This window comes from Petaurus breviceps, unplaced genomic scaffold (genome assembly GCF_028583685.1).
Source record: "Petaurus breviceps papuanus isolate PSGF00001 unplaced genomic scaffold, PetGlider_PUasm1.0 87707, whole genome shotgun sequence".
In the NCBI taxonomy this organism is placed as follows: Eukaryota; Metazoa; Chordata; class Mammalia; order Diprotodontia; family Petauridae; genus Petaurus; species Petaurus breviceps.
In genome coordinates, this window is record NW_027186859.1 from 26,047 (window position 1) to 43,436 (window position 17,390).

The following is a 17,390-nucleotide window of genomic DNA, read 5'->3' on the forward strand; positions in this document are numbered from 1 at the left end:
ATGTATAAGATGTGTGTACATGATACATATACCCTATATCTTGTTGATTATAGAGAATTGCTACAAGTAAATAAAGTTACTCTCTTTATAACATTAAAGGCAGGTGTAACAGTGAACAGTGGGGCATCTGTCTGAATTCAGGATTAGCACATTCTGCTCAAACCCCTGCTTTTTGCCAATCACTGACTTTTGCAGTCAGGAAGACATTCAGTTCCTTCACCCTGCACAAGTCACTTCACCCTGTCTTCCTCAGTTTCCTCATCTGCCAAATGAGCTGCAGAAGGACATGGTAAACAACTCCAGTATCTCTGCCAAGAAAACCCCAGGTGGGGTCACAGAGAGTTAGACACGATTGAAATATCAACACCAGCTTTGTTCTGTGAGGACCAGTGAGCATAAGTAAAGCTTCATAACCTTAAAGTGCTGGAGGAATTCTAGGTGTTATCCTACGTGCTGTTTGCTTCTCATGTTTTCAGACCGATATTTTATGCTATGTTCTCTTTAAAGTCACACCCACTTGGGAGACATTTCCCATGGAAAAGCACAGAGCTCCACCAAATGCCTCCAGTCATCCTGGCACACTGCCGCAATTGGAAACAGGCCCCCTTCACTGGCAGTCTTGGGGAAGGAACGCTGTCCTTGGAGCCCAATGTGACAGAAGCATCTTGCTTGTGCAGCCTTGACTGGTTGGTAAACCAGTGTGAGAACAGCCAGGTACCCTACCCGTGGTGCCTAGCACTGTGCAGGAGGGCAAAACTGAGCCAAATCCTTTCTGAATGGTCACTGACCTTGTACAGATGTGAATGAGATGGGAGGAGATACAGTGGATTTTGACTCTGAGACTTTCCCCTCTAAGTTATTCTGGGCTAGAGGTCAAACCTGCGGTTGTTCAGCTGTGGATCCTCTCTCTCCCAGTGTAGATTTCAACCCATTCCTACTTTCTCGTCTGGTGACATTTTTGCCTCTGTCACCCCATAAGTGATACATAGAGGGCCAACTCAGTTTAATGCAAGAGTCATTTTTTGACATTTTGTGGTTACAAACCTTGAGGTCAGTCAGCAAGCATTTTGTTTTTAAAGATTTATTTTATTTTCAATTCACAGAACAAAACAAGCTTTCCTATTGATGATTGCACATGAAACTGCTAATTTATCATGTACAATTTCTTATTCCCTCCACATATACAACACATTTTCTTTTTTCTTTTTTTCCCCTTTTTTCTTCTACCCCCCCCCCCAGAGATGGTTACTATTAGACACAAATAGGTGTGTGTGTTTGTATTTGTATATGTATATATGTATACACATATATGTAAAATTATTCTATACAGACTTCTGTTTATCCATTCTTCCTCCGGTTGCAGATAGCTTCTTTCTTCGTAAGTCCTTTATTTCTAATTTGTGTATTTATGATAGTCAAAATGACTTAGTCACTCAAAGCCTTTCTTAAAACTACATTGTAGTTACTGTATACAATGTTCTCTTGGTTCTGCTCACTTCACTCTTCATCATTTTGTGCAATCTTTCCCTGCCTTTCTAAGATCACAGAGCTCATCCTTTCCTATAACACAGCAGTATTTGATCATAGCCACACACCCCAGCCCATTCAGCCTTTCCCCAACTGACAGGCAGCCCTGCAATTTTCAGGTTTTTGCCACCACAAAGAGAGTTGCTATAAACATCCCATTCACATTCAAAATTGTTATTGCTATTTGTGAATTTCCCTCAATCTTATTTTTACTCACCATTTTCTTTCTCAGCCTCTCTGTTTCCCCTATCCCTGTTACCTTATCTACTCCCCCTACCCTCCCACCCCAACCTTACCCACCCCTCCAACTATCCCCTTCCCCCCAAAACCACAATCCGAATCCACACTCTTCCCCAAGTCCCCTGCATCCTCCTCTCCCACCCTCCCAAACCCCAATATATACACCCCTTTAAAAACTCTTAACCTGCCCCCCCCAGTTTTCTCACCTCTTTCACATGTTCTGAAGACTTCTACACCTTTCCAGATGTACAGGCTGTTTCCCTTTCAACCTAGATGAGAGTAAGGCTCCAACATTACCAGCCCTCCACCCCCAACTGCTTCCTCTCTATTAATTTTTCCTTTCACTCCCCATTTTTGTAATATAATTGTTCCTTTTACCTTTTCCTTCCCAATTTTGTTTTTTTAGAATCACCCCATTATACACAACTTAGTCCCAACTTTTCTCTCAAATTACCTTAGTAATGATGACAACTTTAAGAATACTGACAACATTTTCATATACATAACAAGCGAACAGTTGAACTTCAATTGATGCTTTATAATTAATTAAATTAATCAAACATTAATTTAATGTTTTCCTTATATTTTTTTTTCTGATCTTTTATATCAAATTTCCCTTTGATTTATGGTCTTTTTATTATAAAGATCTGAAAATCAGTTTGTCAAATGTCCATTTTTTTTTTCCATTCAGGATTATACACAGCTTCGCTGGGTAGGTCATTCTTGGATACAGCATCATGTGATATTCCAAGACCTACAGTCATCGAGCATTTATTAAGTGCCTACCACATGCCAGCCTCTAAACCAAGAGGCAGCTGGGGACACCATAGTGCACAGAGCTCTCGGCTTTGAGTCAGGAAGAGCTCAGCTCAAATCCAGTCTCAGACACTGTCTAGCAGTGTGACCCTGGGCAAGTCATTTAACCTCCGTTTGTCTCAGTTTTCTCTAGCAACGAGGTCTAGCACAAGCAGGTGCTTAATAAATGCTTGTTTCCTCCTCTCCTTCCTCCCTCCTCCTAAGGTTTGAGGGGGCTCGAGAACAGTCCAAGTGTGGTCTCTGCCCTGAGCAAGATCATGCTCTAATGTTGCTGTTTGCCCTTAGTTTCCAAAGAGGACCATGACACCAGCAAGGCCAGGCTGTGACCTGCAAGTGATTTGGATTTAAGTGAGGCCGGGCTGTGCAGCCACCAGCCTCACTGTCTCCTCTGGAACCCTCTGGGTCCAGTGGCCAGATGTAGATTAGGACGACTGGAGATGGCCCTCCTTCTCTAACAGGATACACAGCAGGCCAACAACTAGCTACAAACTCTGTTGTGTGTGTGTGTGTGTGTGTGTGCATATAGAAGGTGTCTCCAAGGGAAGGCCCTCAGGGAAGTGGAGTACTGGGAAAGGTCTCCATCAGAAGCAGGGATTTGAGACGAGAAAGCCAGGAGGTGGGAGGCAAGGGGGAAAACCTTCCAGTCTTAGCAGACAGAAAGTGAAAAGTCATCATGGGGTCATAGAGTACATGGGGAGAGGGAAACTGGTCAGAAGATATCAAAGGTAGGGGGAGGTGTTGGAAAGGACTTTTAACTGCTGCTGGATGCCCCTACCCAATGAGAGATATCAGGTTCCCTTGTCTCACTCTTATAGGTGTAACAAAGAAAACATCATAAAATATGGGGTCTATCCGCCAGGATGTAGTGAGATTTCTGGCAGAGCCTGCTATTGGAGAGACCATGGGATATTGGGTGAGAGTGACTCAGGGGGGTGTGGAATTCCCCTGGAATGCCTCCATGAAGAAGGGAAGAAGTGAGTGTGTTTTCAGCTCCCTATTTTCACTCCTCTCTCATAAATAAATGTTAGCTCATTTGTGTAGAAGGACTTCCAGTGCTGTCAGAGCTCTGACTGCTGGCACCCAAGATAATAGACTTGCCCAAAGTCACACAGCTAGGAAGTGTCAAGAAATTGAACTCAGGTCTTCTTGTCTCCAAGACCAGTGCCCTGGCTACTATATCTCTTAACCCTAACCCTACCCTTCAAATATGCTTAAAGAAGAAGGCATATTTGTTTGTTTGTTTTTGCTTTTTGGAGGACAATTGGGGTTAAGTGACTTGCCCAAGGTCACACAGCTAGTTTTTTTGTTAAGTGTCTGAGGCCGGATTTGAACTCAGGTCCTCCTGACTCCAGGGCCGGTGCTCTATTAACTGTACCACCTAGCCACCCCTAAGAGGGCATGTTTCATTGACTTTAGAGGACAGTGGTATCCTTCAGGTAAGGAAATTGAGGTCAAGTGAGGTTAAGTCATTTCCCTAAAGTCACACAATAAATGGGACGATTAGAATTTGAACTCAGGTCCTTTGACTCTACATTCAGTGTTCTTTTAGGCCTGCTGCACAGACTTATTAAAGAAATGCAGCCTTGTGACCCTGAACAAGTAATTTAACTTTTCTGAGCCTCAGTTTCCTCATCTGTAAAATGAGGGTGATGACAACAGAGAGTTGTTGACTTTAGAGGGTTCACGACAATGGTGTATGTAAAGAAAGCCTGCTCTCAGTCCTCAGGCAAAGGTGTGCTGTTCTGCACAATTGGGTAATGTAGTGTCCACCTCAATGCCTGACCCAAAGTGGACTTGGAACAAGGGCTTGTGGGGGAGGACACCCCACAGCCTTGACACACTCTCTCTATCACCTTTTGGATACTTCATTGGGATCCAAGTATTCCTGGCTGATGACCCTAGGGCGCTATCAGAAGAATACTGGTGAGTGTGCTTGGGGCAAGGAGGAACAGGGTTCCTTTCATGGCCAGAGCTTTGGGGCTCCTGCCCTCTCTGGGAGAATGAGGGAAGTGGGAAGCATAGACTAGTTGATAGAAATGGTGCTCAGGGTTTCCTGGTCCCATGGTCATCAAGATTTCTTTGACTGTCATCTGTAAGGGGATGCCCACTGAGCCACTGGCTGTCTCCATGGCAGGAAGGGTTGACTCTCCAAGAAAAACAAATTGGCTGAAGTATGTGGGCATCTCCAAGCTTTGTCCTGGAATATCCTCTTTTGCCATCTTTGCCTGGGATCAACCTCTTCTGTGGCAATTTTCTGACCTGTGTAATGGGGTATAAAGGGGTCTTGAATCTTCCTCATGGGGTTGTTGTGAGTCTCACATTTTAATGTGGACATTTAATGTCCAACCCCCTCCTTTTACTGATGGAGAAACTGAGGTCCAGTCAAGTTCAATGACTTGTCTAGGGTCATCCAATCAACAGAATTTAGAATCAGAGGACCAGGGTTCAGTTTCTTGTCCTCTCATTTCTTACTTGGAAAGATTAGAGACCTTGACCTCCAGTCCCCTGCCTCCAAGACAGCCCTCTTTCTTCTCCACCATAATTCTTCAACACTAATGACAAAGCCAGGAATCACTCCACCCCACTCTGCTTGGTTGCCTTATCTGCAGGATACCTTTGCTCCTTAGAGTCAAGGATGCATGTCTTCTCTCCCCTAGTCAGGAAGACCTGAGCATGGACCCAGTCTCTTCATCTTTCCCACACTCAATTTCTCCATCTCTGAAATGGGAAAAGTAATAGACCCTCCTTCACAGGGCTGTGAGGTCAAATGACATAATACATGTTGTATGCGATGTAAGTGCTAGCTATCATTATTGTTAGCTGTGGGACTCTTGGCAAGTCACTTAAATGCTCCCAGCCTCCGTTTTCCCATCTGCACAGAGTCAATGTGAGGACCACATGGGATAATATACATCCTGCCCACACTTTCAATGATGTGCTTTTGCAAAACTTATAGTTTATATAACTGCTGGTAAACATTAATGGAAGTGGATGAATGAGGGAGGGTCTTCACTATCTCATGGACATTTAATCGAATCACGTGGCTGTTCTATTTAATGGAGTGAGGGATAACAAGGTAATAGAAAGAATATGTGGACCAGGCTTTGAAGACTCGATGGGGCAATCCAAGCACCACCACTTCCTGTGGCCTGGACGAGGGCCAGACAAGGTAGCATTCCTGGGGTTTTCAGGGGTGGCAGCCTGGGCAGACTACCATCGAGGCAAAGCTTCGTCTTGGTTTTTTCCTGACAAGAGTTTGTCAGCAGCCCTTTGAAGTCTCCTCTTTGAGTGGCCCATGCCAGAGTGGAATGTATCCAGAGAGCTCAGGAATACTGTTGGAGTCCAGGAAAAATGACCTCAGTCTGTTTGTGCAGACATTCCTTCTTCTTACATCAGCTTCTACACTTCCCTTGGCGATTTCGCCAGCCCTGGAGCTCAGTTTCCTGGCTGGGACCCTGGACAGGGTGGCAGAAAGCCTGCATTTTAATCTTGTTTCTATCTGTGTGACCTTGGGTGAGTCCCTTCCTCTTCATGGGGCTAAGCTTCCTCAGCTGTAAAGTGAGGCCCCAGGTCCTGCTGTGGAACTCTGACCCTGGCTTACACGTCCCAGTGTGAGGAATTTCACATTGTTCTCTACTTTCTTCAGACAGTGCAGTCCTTCCTGGCAGAAGCCCAGGTGCTAACCCTCCAGCTCTCTTTATTCCTGAACGTTGAGGGAGTGGATGAGATAAGGGACTAAAATACAGAGCAAAGTGTTTGCTTTAAAAGTACATGTAGCTATTGATACCTGCCACTTATCTATCTATCTCAGTCTATTTACCTCTATCTATCTACCATCTATTTATCGATTTTCATCTATCCATCATCTCTCAGCTATTAATTATCTATTGTCTTCTTTTTGTTTATCTACATATCATTTATCTACTTGAATTAACTTTTCTTCAGAAAATGATATCACTTAATTCCTGATGGGAAATGTTTATCTTCTGAGAAGAAGAAATATGGACTAACCCAAACAATGAAATTTAAAAGATCAATTTTGTTGGCCCAGCCTGGGATCTCCTCAGTGTAGAGAGTTTCCAGGGAAGGACATGCCCTTTACCAGCACAAATGAGCCCCAGTGAACCACCTAGGGGCACAAAGAGGTTAAGGGACCCACATTTGTGTGTGTATATAGAGTGTGTCCCAAAAGTCTTAGTGTGCATACATGTATGCATATATGCACATAGCATATGCATTCGTGTGTACATGCATGTACACACATGGACAAGTCACCTCACCTCTTAGAGTTGAACTTTAAAAGTGCCCCAAGACTCTTGGCTTCTTCCAAGACTCAGCTCCAATTCCAGTTGTGCAGGAGGTCTTTTCTGGGCCTTCCCAGGAGTGCCTTCCCTTTGAGAGTGCCTATTTCCCATTTATTTTTTTAAAAATGATATTTCATTTCTCCCCCAATTACATGTAAAATCAATTTTTAATATTTAAGCTTTTTTTTTAAAGTTTTGAATTCCAAATTCTCTCCTTCCCTCCCTAAGATTGTAAGCAATGCATGTGCAATCATGCAAAACATTTTGTGAAAGAAAAATCAGAAGAAACTAAAAAAAGAAAGAAGGATAGAAAGGAAGAAAGAAAAATATTGTGTGCTTCAGTCTGTGTTCAGATAACATTAGTGTTTTCTTTGGGAGCAGATGGCATTTTTCGTCATGAGTTCTTTGGGGTTGTCTTGAATCATTGTATTGCTGAGAATAGCTAAGAAACTCAGAGTTCTTTATCATACAATATTGCTCTTACTGGGTACACTGTTCTCATTCTGCTCACTTCACTTTACATCAGCTCATGTAAGTCTTCCAAGGTTTTTCTGAAATCATCCTGTTTGTCATTTCTTATAGAACAATAATATTCCATTACAATCCTATATCACAACTTGTCCAACCATTCCCCAATTGATTCCCCTCAATTTCTCATTCTTTGTCCCTACCAAAAGAATCATTATAAATATTTTTGTACAAGTAGGTTCTTTCTCCCCCCTTTTTATCTTTTTGAGATACAGACCTAGCAGTGGTACTGCAGGACCAAAGGGTATGCACGACTTTATAGCACTTTGGGTATAGTCTCCAAAATGAATCAGTTCACAACTCCATCAACCGAGTATCAGTGTCCCAATTTTCCCATATCCCCACTAGCATTTTCTTTTTTTTTGTCACATTAGCCAAAGTGATGGGTGTGGCTATGAACCATTTCTCCTGTGTATGTGTCACTTATGGACTTGGCTGCTGGCATGTGGAGTCTTCCAATAGAGAGCGGACTCTCTTTGACTTTCTTTGTATCCTCACTGATTAATTCAATGGACACATATAAGAAATGCTCAGTGAATGTGTGTTCACAGAGTGATAAACACTTATATAGCATATTCTGTGTTCCAAGAGCCAGACATCTAACATCTCATTGAATACTGACCACAACTCTGGAGCGTGCAAGCCATTATCACCCCCATTTTAGAGCTGTCAGGACTCAGAGGCTGTCCTTTCAACCATTCATATTGAATGACTTAGCCAAGGTCATACGGGCAGCAGGTGGCAGAAGGACTCTGAATCTGAGTCTTCTGACTCTAATCAGTTTCCTTTTCACTGAATTACAATGACTCCTTAGTAATGGTGTACATTGAGGTCCAATGTTTGAAAAACTGTTCTGTGGATAAGGGATTCAACTTGTCTGTTTATCTCCTAAGAGCCGAACAAGGATCAATGACTGGAGGTGGGATGTGGGACAGGGGGGGAGCTGAAAAGAGAAGCCAGTTTCAGCTCAATGTCAGGGAATGCTTCCTAATGATTACGGTTGTCCAAGGTGGGATGGGTTGATGACCCCTTGTCAGGTACATTATAGGGTGTATCCCTTCATGTATGGCTTGGACTAGATGGCCGCTCTCCAGTTCTGGCTCTCAGTGATTTAAATAGTGCTTCCTGGATGTATATAAAGATTATGAAGCTCATGGATTGGACCACAATAGGTCCCTGCCCAAGCTTCACTTAATGGCTGAATTTTGGGTCCTCCTGGCTTAGAGTGAAAGTCACTGGTAACTGTTTCTCTTTGGAACAGCAACCCTGAAGGTCTTCCTCTCCCAGCTTGATTATTATTTTTTCTTTTTTTTCTAATGAAAGGGGTTATACCTTGACTCACTTCTTAAAGAGACCTCTTCCCTGAATGGGTGTTCCCTCACTCTAAATGAGAACCTAAAAATGCCTTAGCCTAAAAGGGCCATAGTCTCCCAATGTATTCTGGGTCATCTCCAGTCATCTTGATGAATTTCAGGTCACTGGACCCAGATGGCTCTGCAGGAGAAAGTGAGACTGGTGACCTTGCACAGCCCTCCCTCACTTAAATCAAAGTCAACTTCAAGTCATGTCATCATTTTCCTGATACCATGGACCTCGTCAAGAACAAAGGACAAACACAGCAAATATTATGTCTATCTATATCTATATTTAGTCTACGTCCATCTAGTCCACTTCTAACACTGCTTCCAACCCTCTAACTCTCTCTCTCTCTCTCTCTCTCCATTCATTCATCCAGCCTCATTTGATCCTCACAACAACCTTGTCAGGTAGGTATTATGATCACCCTCATTTCAGAGATGGGGAAACTGAGGATCAGAGAGGTTAAATTAACCCAGGTCTTCCTGGATACCATGTTATTTTCCAATAGAAATAGCCATAATGAATAAAATAAATGTATTATTTCTTTATCTTCATTCCAGAAGTGTCACAATAAAAATATAGCCATTTATTTATCCACATCATTTGATAATGAGCTATTAATGAAGTTAAACTCTGTTGTGCTCCTGTTCCTCCTAGGCTAGCTCCTGTTCATGCACTGGGTTGGCTTGGACAGGTATTTGGGTGGTCTGTTTCTCCCTTGATTTCTACTGTCCTTAAATTGTGTATTTTTAGAAGGAATCTGCTCACAAGTTGCAGCATCTTAAAAGTCTAATGTGATGAGTAAAGGCCAACAAATGCTGAAAAAATAACTGTATTTTGACTAAAGTCATAGGAATGCATTGTACTTCTTATCTAGAAGTTCAGTCTCAGGTGATTGGTTAGAAATGAGAGAGAATGAAAAGGGAAAGTGTCAGGAATAGGTTTGTATCATTTCAATGAACAAACATTCATTTGTCAAAGAGATGGTGCTAGAACACGACTGGACCACATACCCGCTCTTCGGTATCAGCTCTGAATTCTGTTTTAGCTTTGCATGAATCCTTCTACTGCTCTGTGTTTCCATCCCCAATGAAAAACCCAGATTGTCTTGGCCAGGAGGGGCGCTATTGGACTAGTTCTACTCTGAAGTCTCAGTAAAGAGTGACTGCTCCTAAGGTCTGGCATGGCCCAGCTCATGTCTTGAAAATATACCTGATCACGCTGCTTCATATTTGTGTAAATATTCTCTCTCTTTTACTTCAGGACATTTAAAGGAAGAACTATAGAGACAGGGGGCATGGGTTCAGATTCTGCCTCTGACATATGCATACACACGTATTTGTGTATGTATGTATATATATATATATATGCCTATGCACACACTGACAATTTTATATGCACATATACATGTATACACACATGCCTATATATATGTGTGCAACCTACAATTCATACATACATGCACATGTATATAGGCACATGTGACTAGATACACGTGCAACCTACATTTTATACTGTAATATAATGCCAAGGAAAGGCAACTTCCCAAGGTTCAGAATACCAGCATAGGTGCTCTCCATTTTATTCAGTGACCAACCAAGAACAGAGAAGATCAAAACATGACATCATTCCAAATACAGCATTTACTAAATGTGATTAAATAATCTCCAAGGACTACCCCACCCCAGGACCTTCCAATCATTCAATCAATTACAAAGTCTCTGTTCCAAATACTTCTCCACCCCTAGGCTATACCTTAATTAAGTCCACCACAAAGCCCCTCTTCTCAAATGGAGATTAGTTTCCAAACATAAGGTCAAAAGTTCCCCACCCCTGGATCACAATTGAATCTACCCCAGAGTTACATCAAGTTTAAACACAGCACTTAATACCCAAATGGAGGTCTTTTCTTCATCTTGACACGAGGCAAGTTCTCAGCAATCTTAGTTCCTGGGGAGACAAGGCTTAGCAAGGCCATAAGATACATTGCCAATCCCTTCATGAATTTATCCTCTGTCTGTAGAACAGTCCTAGAACCCCTGAACACATTAGCAAAGCCCTCTCCCAGGATTTCTGTAAACATACAACAAGAAAATCCTTCTTCAGGGCTTCTGAACCAACAGAAAGGCTCCCAGACCCCTGCAACAACAGCACTGTCCTTCACCAGTGGACAGTATTCACTCTGTCTGCAGGACAGTCTCCAGACCCCTGCAACAACAGCACTGTCCTTCAGCAGTGGACAGTATTCATTCTGTCTGCAGGACAGTCTCCAGACCCCTGCAACAAAAGCACTGTCCTTCACCAGTGGACAGTATTCACTCTCTGTCTGCAGGACAGTCTCAGGGCTTATTAGTGAACAGCCAGGTTCCAGGACTTCTTCAACAAAAGGACTGTCTTTCACCAGTGGACAAATCTGGCAAAAGAACATCAAAACAGACAAACAAAGTACCAGCAAAACAGCCATGTCTCCTCAGTCCTTGGCAGCTCAGGGGGCAGGTCTCAAAAGTCCAGGGCAATTCAAAGTGGCCACCAGCAATTCTCTTAGTCTCTCTCTCTCCACGAGGTGCTGCTTCCAAAAACATCTTCCGCCTCTCTCTTGTCTCTCCAAATCTACGTCACCAGCTCCTCCCAGTTCAGGACTTTCTTTTCACATCAAAAAGCCCATCCCACAGGTGGGATTAACAAGCTCTGGGTTTTAACGCAATCAATATGAAAACCAAGCCAGTACAGGGGAATCTTTAATTGCCATTACTATCACATGTACACACATGCATATAAACATGCATGCCTATATACACACGTGTACACCTACATTCTTATACACACATGTACATTTATGCACACATATGCCTACATACACATGTGCACATCTACACTTATTCACACAAACATGTATATACACACATATGCCTATATACACAGTGCAATCTTTATTTATACTCACATACATGTACATGTATACACACATGTTTATATACACATATGTGATCTACATTTTATACACACATGTGTACATGTATATATAATATGCTTATATGTACATGCACACATTTACATTTTATACACACACATATACATTTCTTGAGAGTAGAGATTCTTTCATTCTTTGATGTGTCCCCAGTGCCTAGTCTATAGTAGGTGCTTAACAAATTCTTATTGATTGATTAACTGTGTGACCCTGGGTAAGTCACTTAATCTCTTAGTGCCCCAGGTGGAATTTTAAGACAGTGGTGGTCTTGGGACCTTTGGCAGCTCCTACGCCCCTCCGAAGGGGTCCACAAGGTCAAAACAGTTTTCATAATAATATGAAGACATTTTAATCTCTAGTACAACAAACATGGATAGAGACAACCCACATTAACAAAAGCTCTTTAGGAGGTCCTAGATATTTTTTAAGATTGGGTCCTGAGACCAGCAGGTTTGAGAATGATAGCTCTAAGGCTCAGGATTACAGGTGAGTCACTGTTTTACACCAATGGAGTGAGTTTCTTCTAACTACAGATTTCCCTATGTGGGGGAATGCATTCCTGGTCCACAACCACAACAATATACACACATACACACAATATACATATACATAAATACATACATGCATGCATACACATGTGCACGTTCACACACATATCATATCAGAGAGAGCAGAAGGAAAACCCACTCCTAGGTTAGGAAAGCCTGGGTTCTAGTCACCCCTTTGACAAGAATAACCTTGAAAAGTCACTTTAACCTCAGACTCCCACCCACCCACACAATGTCTCCAAGACTATAAATAGAAGATTTTCCTTGAGAAAGGGAGTTCAGTTGGTTCCCTGTGCCAAGGAAGTCATAGGTCACATACACATACGTGCATACATAGATATTTATATATGTTTGTATATATGTACACAAATCTATATGTATAAACAAAAAACATACTCATATATGCCCACAAAGAACTTGATGTTTTATAAAGTATTTTCTCATAACAACCCTCTGAGGTAAGTAGTATGATATTTTTCCTGTCTTAAAGAAACAGATTTTGAGAGGTGTAATGGACACCGAGACATAATGGGACAGTTAGGCCAATTACGATTTGATAGGAGTGTTTATTAACTGTCTGGGGCTGCCCCTCAGACCGAAAGACAGCCCCGAGCTTTCTGTTAGACATAATTTTATAGGCAATGTGATTGCTGGCAACAGAATATGTTTCTAAGGGGTTAGCATTGTTTCCATTGAAGCGGAGCTTTCTCAGTATTATTCTTATAGAAGCAAAACATTCTCAGTATTATTCTTATTGAAACAAAGCCTTAGTATTATTTCTACTGAAGCGAAACAGACCTGAATCCATGGGAGTCTGTGGCATGTTTTTAGCAACATAGGTGAAACATTTCTTTACTATTGGAGCCTATTAGGTGGTTTCCAAGGACTCAAGTAGGGGTCCCCTGTAGCAGATTTAAGGGGTATAATTTCTGGTGGGCACTTCAAGAGGCTGAGGAATTTTACTCAGGACTAGTGAGAGTCAGTCAGGACTTGAACCCAGTTACCATCTGCCTCCAAGTACAGAGCTTCTGCCTCTCACTTACCTCCTATCCAGGGACAATGGGCTTGGAGCTGCCCCTCACACAGGGCACCCCAGCTCCCAGCCCTCTGCCTTTTCCCAACCCGACTGTCTCCAGTGGCTGGAATCACTCTTCCTCCTTCCCTCTGCCTCCTGTCTTCCTGTCTTCCTTGAGATTCTGGCTCAAGTCCCTTTTTTCCTGATCTCCTTTAATGCTGATGCTTCCCTTTCATCTTTCGTTGTACTGAGATGTTTGTACGTTTTTTTCCCATTACAACGCGAGCTCCTTGAGAGCAGGAAATGTCTTTTGCCTCTCTCTGTATCCTCAGCACTTAGCTTAGAGCCTGGTACACAGTAGGCACTAATGCATACTTGCTCACTCGCCTTTTTATGTCCCTGCGTCCTGAGGAGCCCAACACGCCGCCGGGTTCCCAATAATCTGTAGTCCAGACTTTCCTTTTCCTCCCGCCCTCATGTCCAAGGTCTCTTCTCTCCTAGGTGACCATGGCCAGCACTGGAATCAATGGAGGAGATGTGCTGGAAACCTGTAAGAGGATCCTCTTTGGTCTCCGCATGGCCACGTGGAACCAGATTCTGGATCCGTGGGTCTACATCCTGCTGAGGAGAGCTGTTCTCAAGAACCTCTACAAGGTCGCCCGGAGGTGCTGTGGGGTGCACGCTATCATCAGCGTGCACGCCTGGGAGCTCAGTTCCATTAAGAATTCCTTAAAGGTTGCAGCCGTTTCAGAGAGCCCCACTACTGAGAAAACAAGCCCACCGCCACCCACCTTCACAGGGCAATGAGCCTGTGGAGGCCAAGCAAAGATGAGCCCGGGCTGAGGCCATTATTCTGTTAGCTCAATAATTACAGCCTGCAGGCTTGAGGGCTGGGGCTGTCCTAGCTGACGTGGTTTATATAGTCATTGAATTAGCTGGATAAGGGCAAATCTCTGCTTTGCTTTGTGTAGACAGCGTGGAGGCAAAGTGTGTGATGAAATGACATGAGGGCCTTAGACTGAGGTCATCTTCATGGTCAGCTGTGTCAGTGATTAGGTGAATTCTCCAAAGTTGACCAAGGAGTCCCCAAATGAGCACTCAAATGCCTTAACTAGAGGTGATCTGGAAGGGGGCTCAGATACCAGCATTACACAAAGAAGGGAAGTGAGGCCAAGAGAGCCTACTGACTTTCCTAGGACCACACAGGAGTAACTGTGAAAGGTGGTCTGGCCAGCTGGATGGCATCCAGCTGTAATGAGGTCCCCAAGGCACACTCAGTGGAGTTAGATTGCCATGTTTCTGGTATCCTAGGCCAAGTCACAGAACCGTAATATTGTAGAGTGGGAAGGCGCCACTAGTCTGACCCAAACCTGAAAGGAATTCATAATAGAGCCTGGCTAGCAAGTGGTCAGAGATCCTGGGTTTGGAGACCTCCTGGCAGTCCATGGCACTTCTGGTCCAGCCCATTAATTTCCTATTAGGTACATTCAGAATACGTGAACATTGTGTGTGTGTGTGTGTGTGTGTGTGTGTGTGTGTGTGTGTGTGTGTATACAGTCTATATATTTCTTATTGGTCACTGTACAAAGCCCCAGATCAGGCTTATGGAGATTATCATCCTAAGAAGTAGGCAGCAAAGCTTTACTCTTATTCAACTCAAATCCATTTTGTAAGACTTTATCAAGGACCTACTATGGGCCAGAACTGTGCTGGGCACTGAGGAAAGACAAAACCAGAACAGTACCTGCCTTCAAGGTGGTGGGAGTCGGGATGGGCACAGCATGTGTACAGCTGACTGAACCCAAAATGTCTACAAACTAATCATGGGCAGCATGAACAATGGGTGCATTTAAACATTTTTCCCTCTTGAAGGACGTAGCCTTTGTTCTGAGTCCTTGCCAAGTGAGTTTTCTTTGGCAGAGCCTCTGGACCTCCAGAGCTGGTGGGTTGCAGATCTCCAAGGCCACCACCTAAGTGCACTCTGCTTCGGGGGAAGGACTACTCACACAGAGGGCATCACAATTCCTGAAAGTGGTCAAGTCAGGAATGAGAGTTGGTGGGTTTTCACTAGGGGAATCACCAAGAGGACTTCTTCACCTGAATGATGTCAGGGGAATCAGTCTTACCCAGGGAAGCTAAAGTCAAAGGAGCAGCCCCCTTAATGGCCACACTCCAGAATTTCAGTCCTGTCCATGCAGGGCTCAGAAACGTAATCAAGTAGCAATTCACTTCACTGAAAACAAAGGGAAATGTGGAACCCCAGAGCCTGTCAAATTTAACCCCCTCATTTTACAGATGAGATGCTCAAGGCCAGAGAGATTTGATTACTGTCTGTATTGAGTAGCAGAGCCGAGCTCCAGAAGAACCCCACATTTCCAGGCTATGTTGTCCCCCTTCCCAACATTATCTAATGGAGTCATGTTGAATTCCTTTGGAAGCATCACCTGAGTGAGCATCAGAGCTGCTGACAGTTCAATTATCCATGGTGAAGGTGGTGATATTGAGATGGTTGTGTCTATAAAGGCCAGACAAGAAGGCTTTGATCCCAATTGTACTAAGGTAGTGACTTAGAAACCAGAGCTTTGGGAGCCCTAAAGTCACTCAAGCAACTTCTCAGCTGGGAGGTATTTTCAGTGTTAGACGTTGTACTTGTAGGCTGAAGCCCAAGACCCTGTGCAGATTTCCATGAGTAACCTGAACTACCCCACCCCCCTGGATATTCAATCTCAAAATCTGATGGCAAGTGCAGGCCATGTTGACCCCACTCTCTGCTTTGGCTGTTATCTGCTCCCATTAGAATATAAACTGTGGGGCAGCTAGGTGGTGCGGTGAATAGAGCACCGGCCCTGGAGTCAGGAGGACCTGAGTTCAAATCCAACCTCAGACACTGAACACAAAACTAGCCATGTGACCTTGGACAATTCACTTAACCCCAATTGCTCCTCCAAAAAGAAAAAAAAAGAATATAAGCTGCTTAAGGGCAACGATGGTCTCATTTGCCCACATTTAATCTCTAGTGCTCAGCATAGTGCTCAGCACACAGTAAGTGCTTAATAAATGTTTGATCAGTTCATTCATTCATTTGGAGGGAAGAAGACCTGAAATATGAGCTTGCTTACAGGCAGAAAGTTACATCTTCTCACAGTCAGTGTAAATAGAACACACCTAAAGCTTGTGCTACCTGTCTCTGCAGTGTGGTAAGCAGTCTTGCCTGGTGCCTGTGGTTCCAAGTGTGTGGCATCTTAGGTTAGAGCCCCCAAGGAGGGCCTGCTTTGGGAAGAATCTCTGGGTGACTTTCTCTGCCACATCACTGCTGTTTCCTTTCAGGGAACTGGATAGGAAGAATGTAAATATGCTCCATATCATTGCTTAATCCATCATTTGGGCGTCACAGTCCAAGGGAACAGCTGCCAAGTGATGCTGGACACTTGAAAGTGACCATCTGCTTACTCTGCCATTGGAGCCTACCTTAGATTTTATCATGTGAATTAATGTATTTTGTGCTCTGTGTCCTGGCCGATGTGTAGAAAACATTCTACATTTATGTGTATATTTGGTTACTTGTATTCTATGTACTAGTATTGTAATGAATGTAACTTTAATACTTCATTAAATGTAAAAAATTAAATAAAGCATCTGTTTCACAAGCTGAATAGACCAACATTTTCAAAGTAGGGGCTGGCACTTTTGGAAAGCCAGAGGGGAAGGTCCAGGGGTCATTGGAGGGGAACTGGGGCTCAGTACCATCCTTTGGACACATTCTGGTTGGGTGACCTTGGTCCATGAAGGAAGTGCTTACTTGCACTGGTGGAGTTCCATCCATTATCCAGTTCTCCTTTTTAGAGAAATCACAGGTCCAGTACCAAGCGCTCCTGTCATTATCATCATCATCATCGTCATCATCATCATCATCATCCCATTGGAGGTGCCATGATACATCAGGTTCTATTGACACCTAAAGATTTGGGTTACAAAGAACACTATGGATCAAAATGGGAAATTTGGGGAGACTCCAACAATAGACTCAAAGGCATTTTCATCCTCTCGCAGCTACCCAGGGACCATTTTTGACCTTTTCTGGCTGT

General features: G+C 43.4%; 1 protein-coding gene across 2 annotated transcripts in view; it reads left to right on the forward strand.

The window, feature by feature from the left end:
* PTGFR (prostaglandin F receptor) overlaps positions 1–16,957 on the forward strand; it is a 42,948-nt gene extending 25,991 nt beyond the window's left edge. For both annotated transcript variants that reach the window (XM_069107167.1, XM_069107166.1), the window contains one exon: positions 13,807–16,957. In XM_069107167.1, the coding sequence (XP_068963268.1) occupies positions 13,807–14,112 (306 nt within the window). In that variant the 3' untranslated portion in view covers positions 14,113–16,957. The remainder of the gene's footprint in view (positions 1–13,806) is intronic.
* Positions 16,958–17,390: the final 433 nt, after the last annotated feature.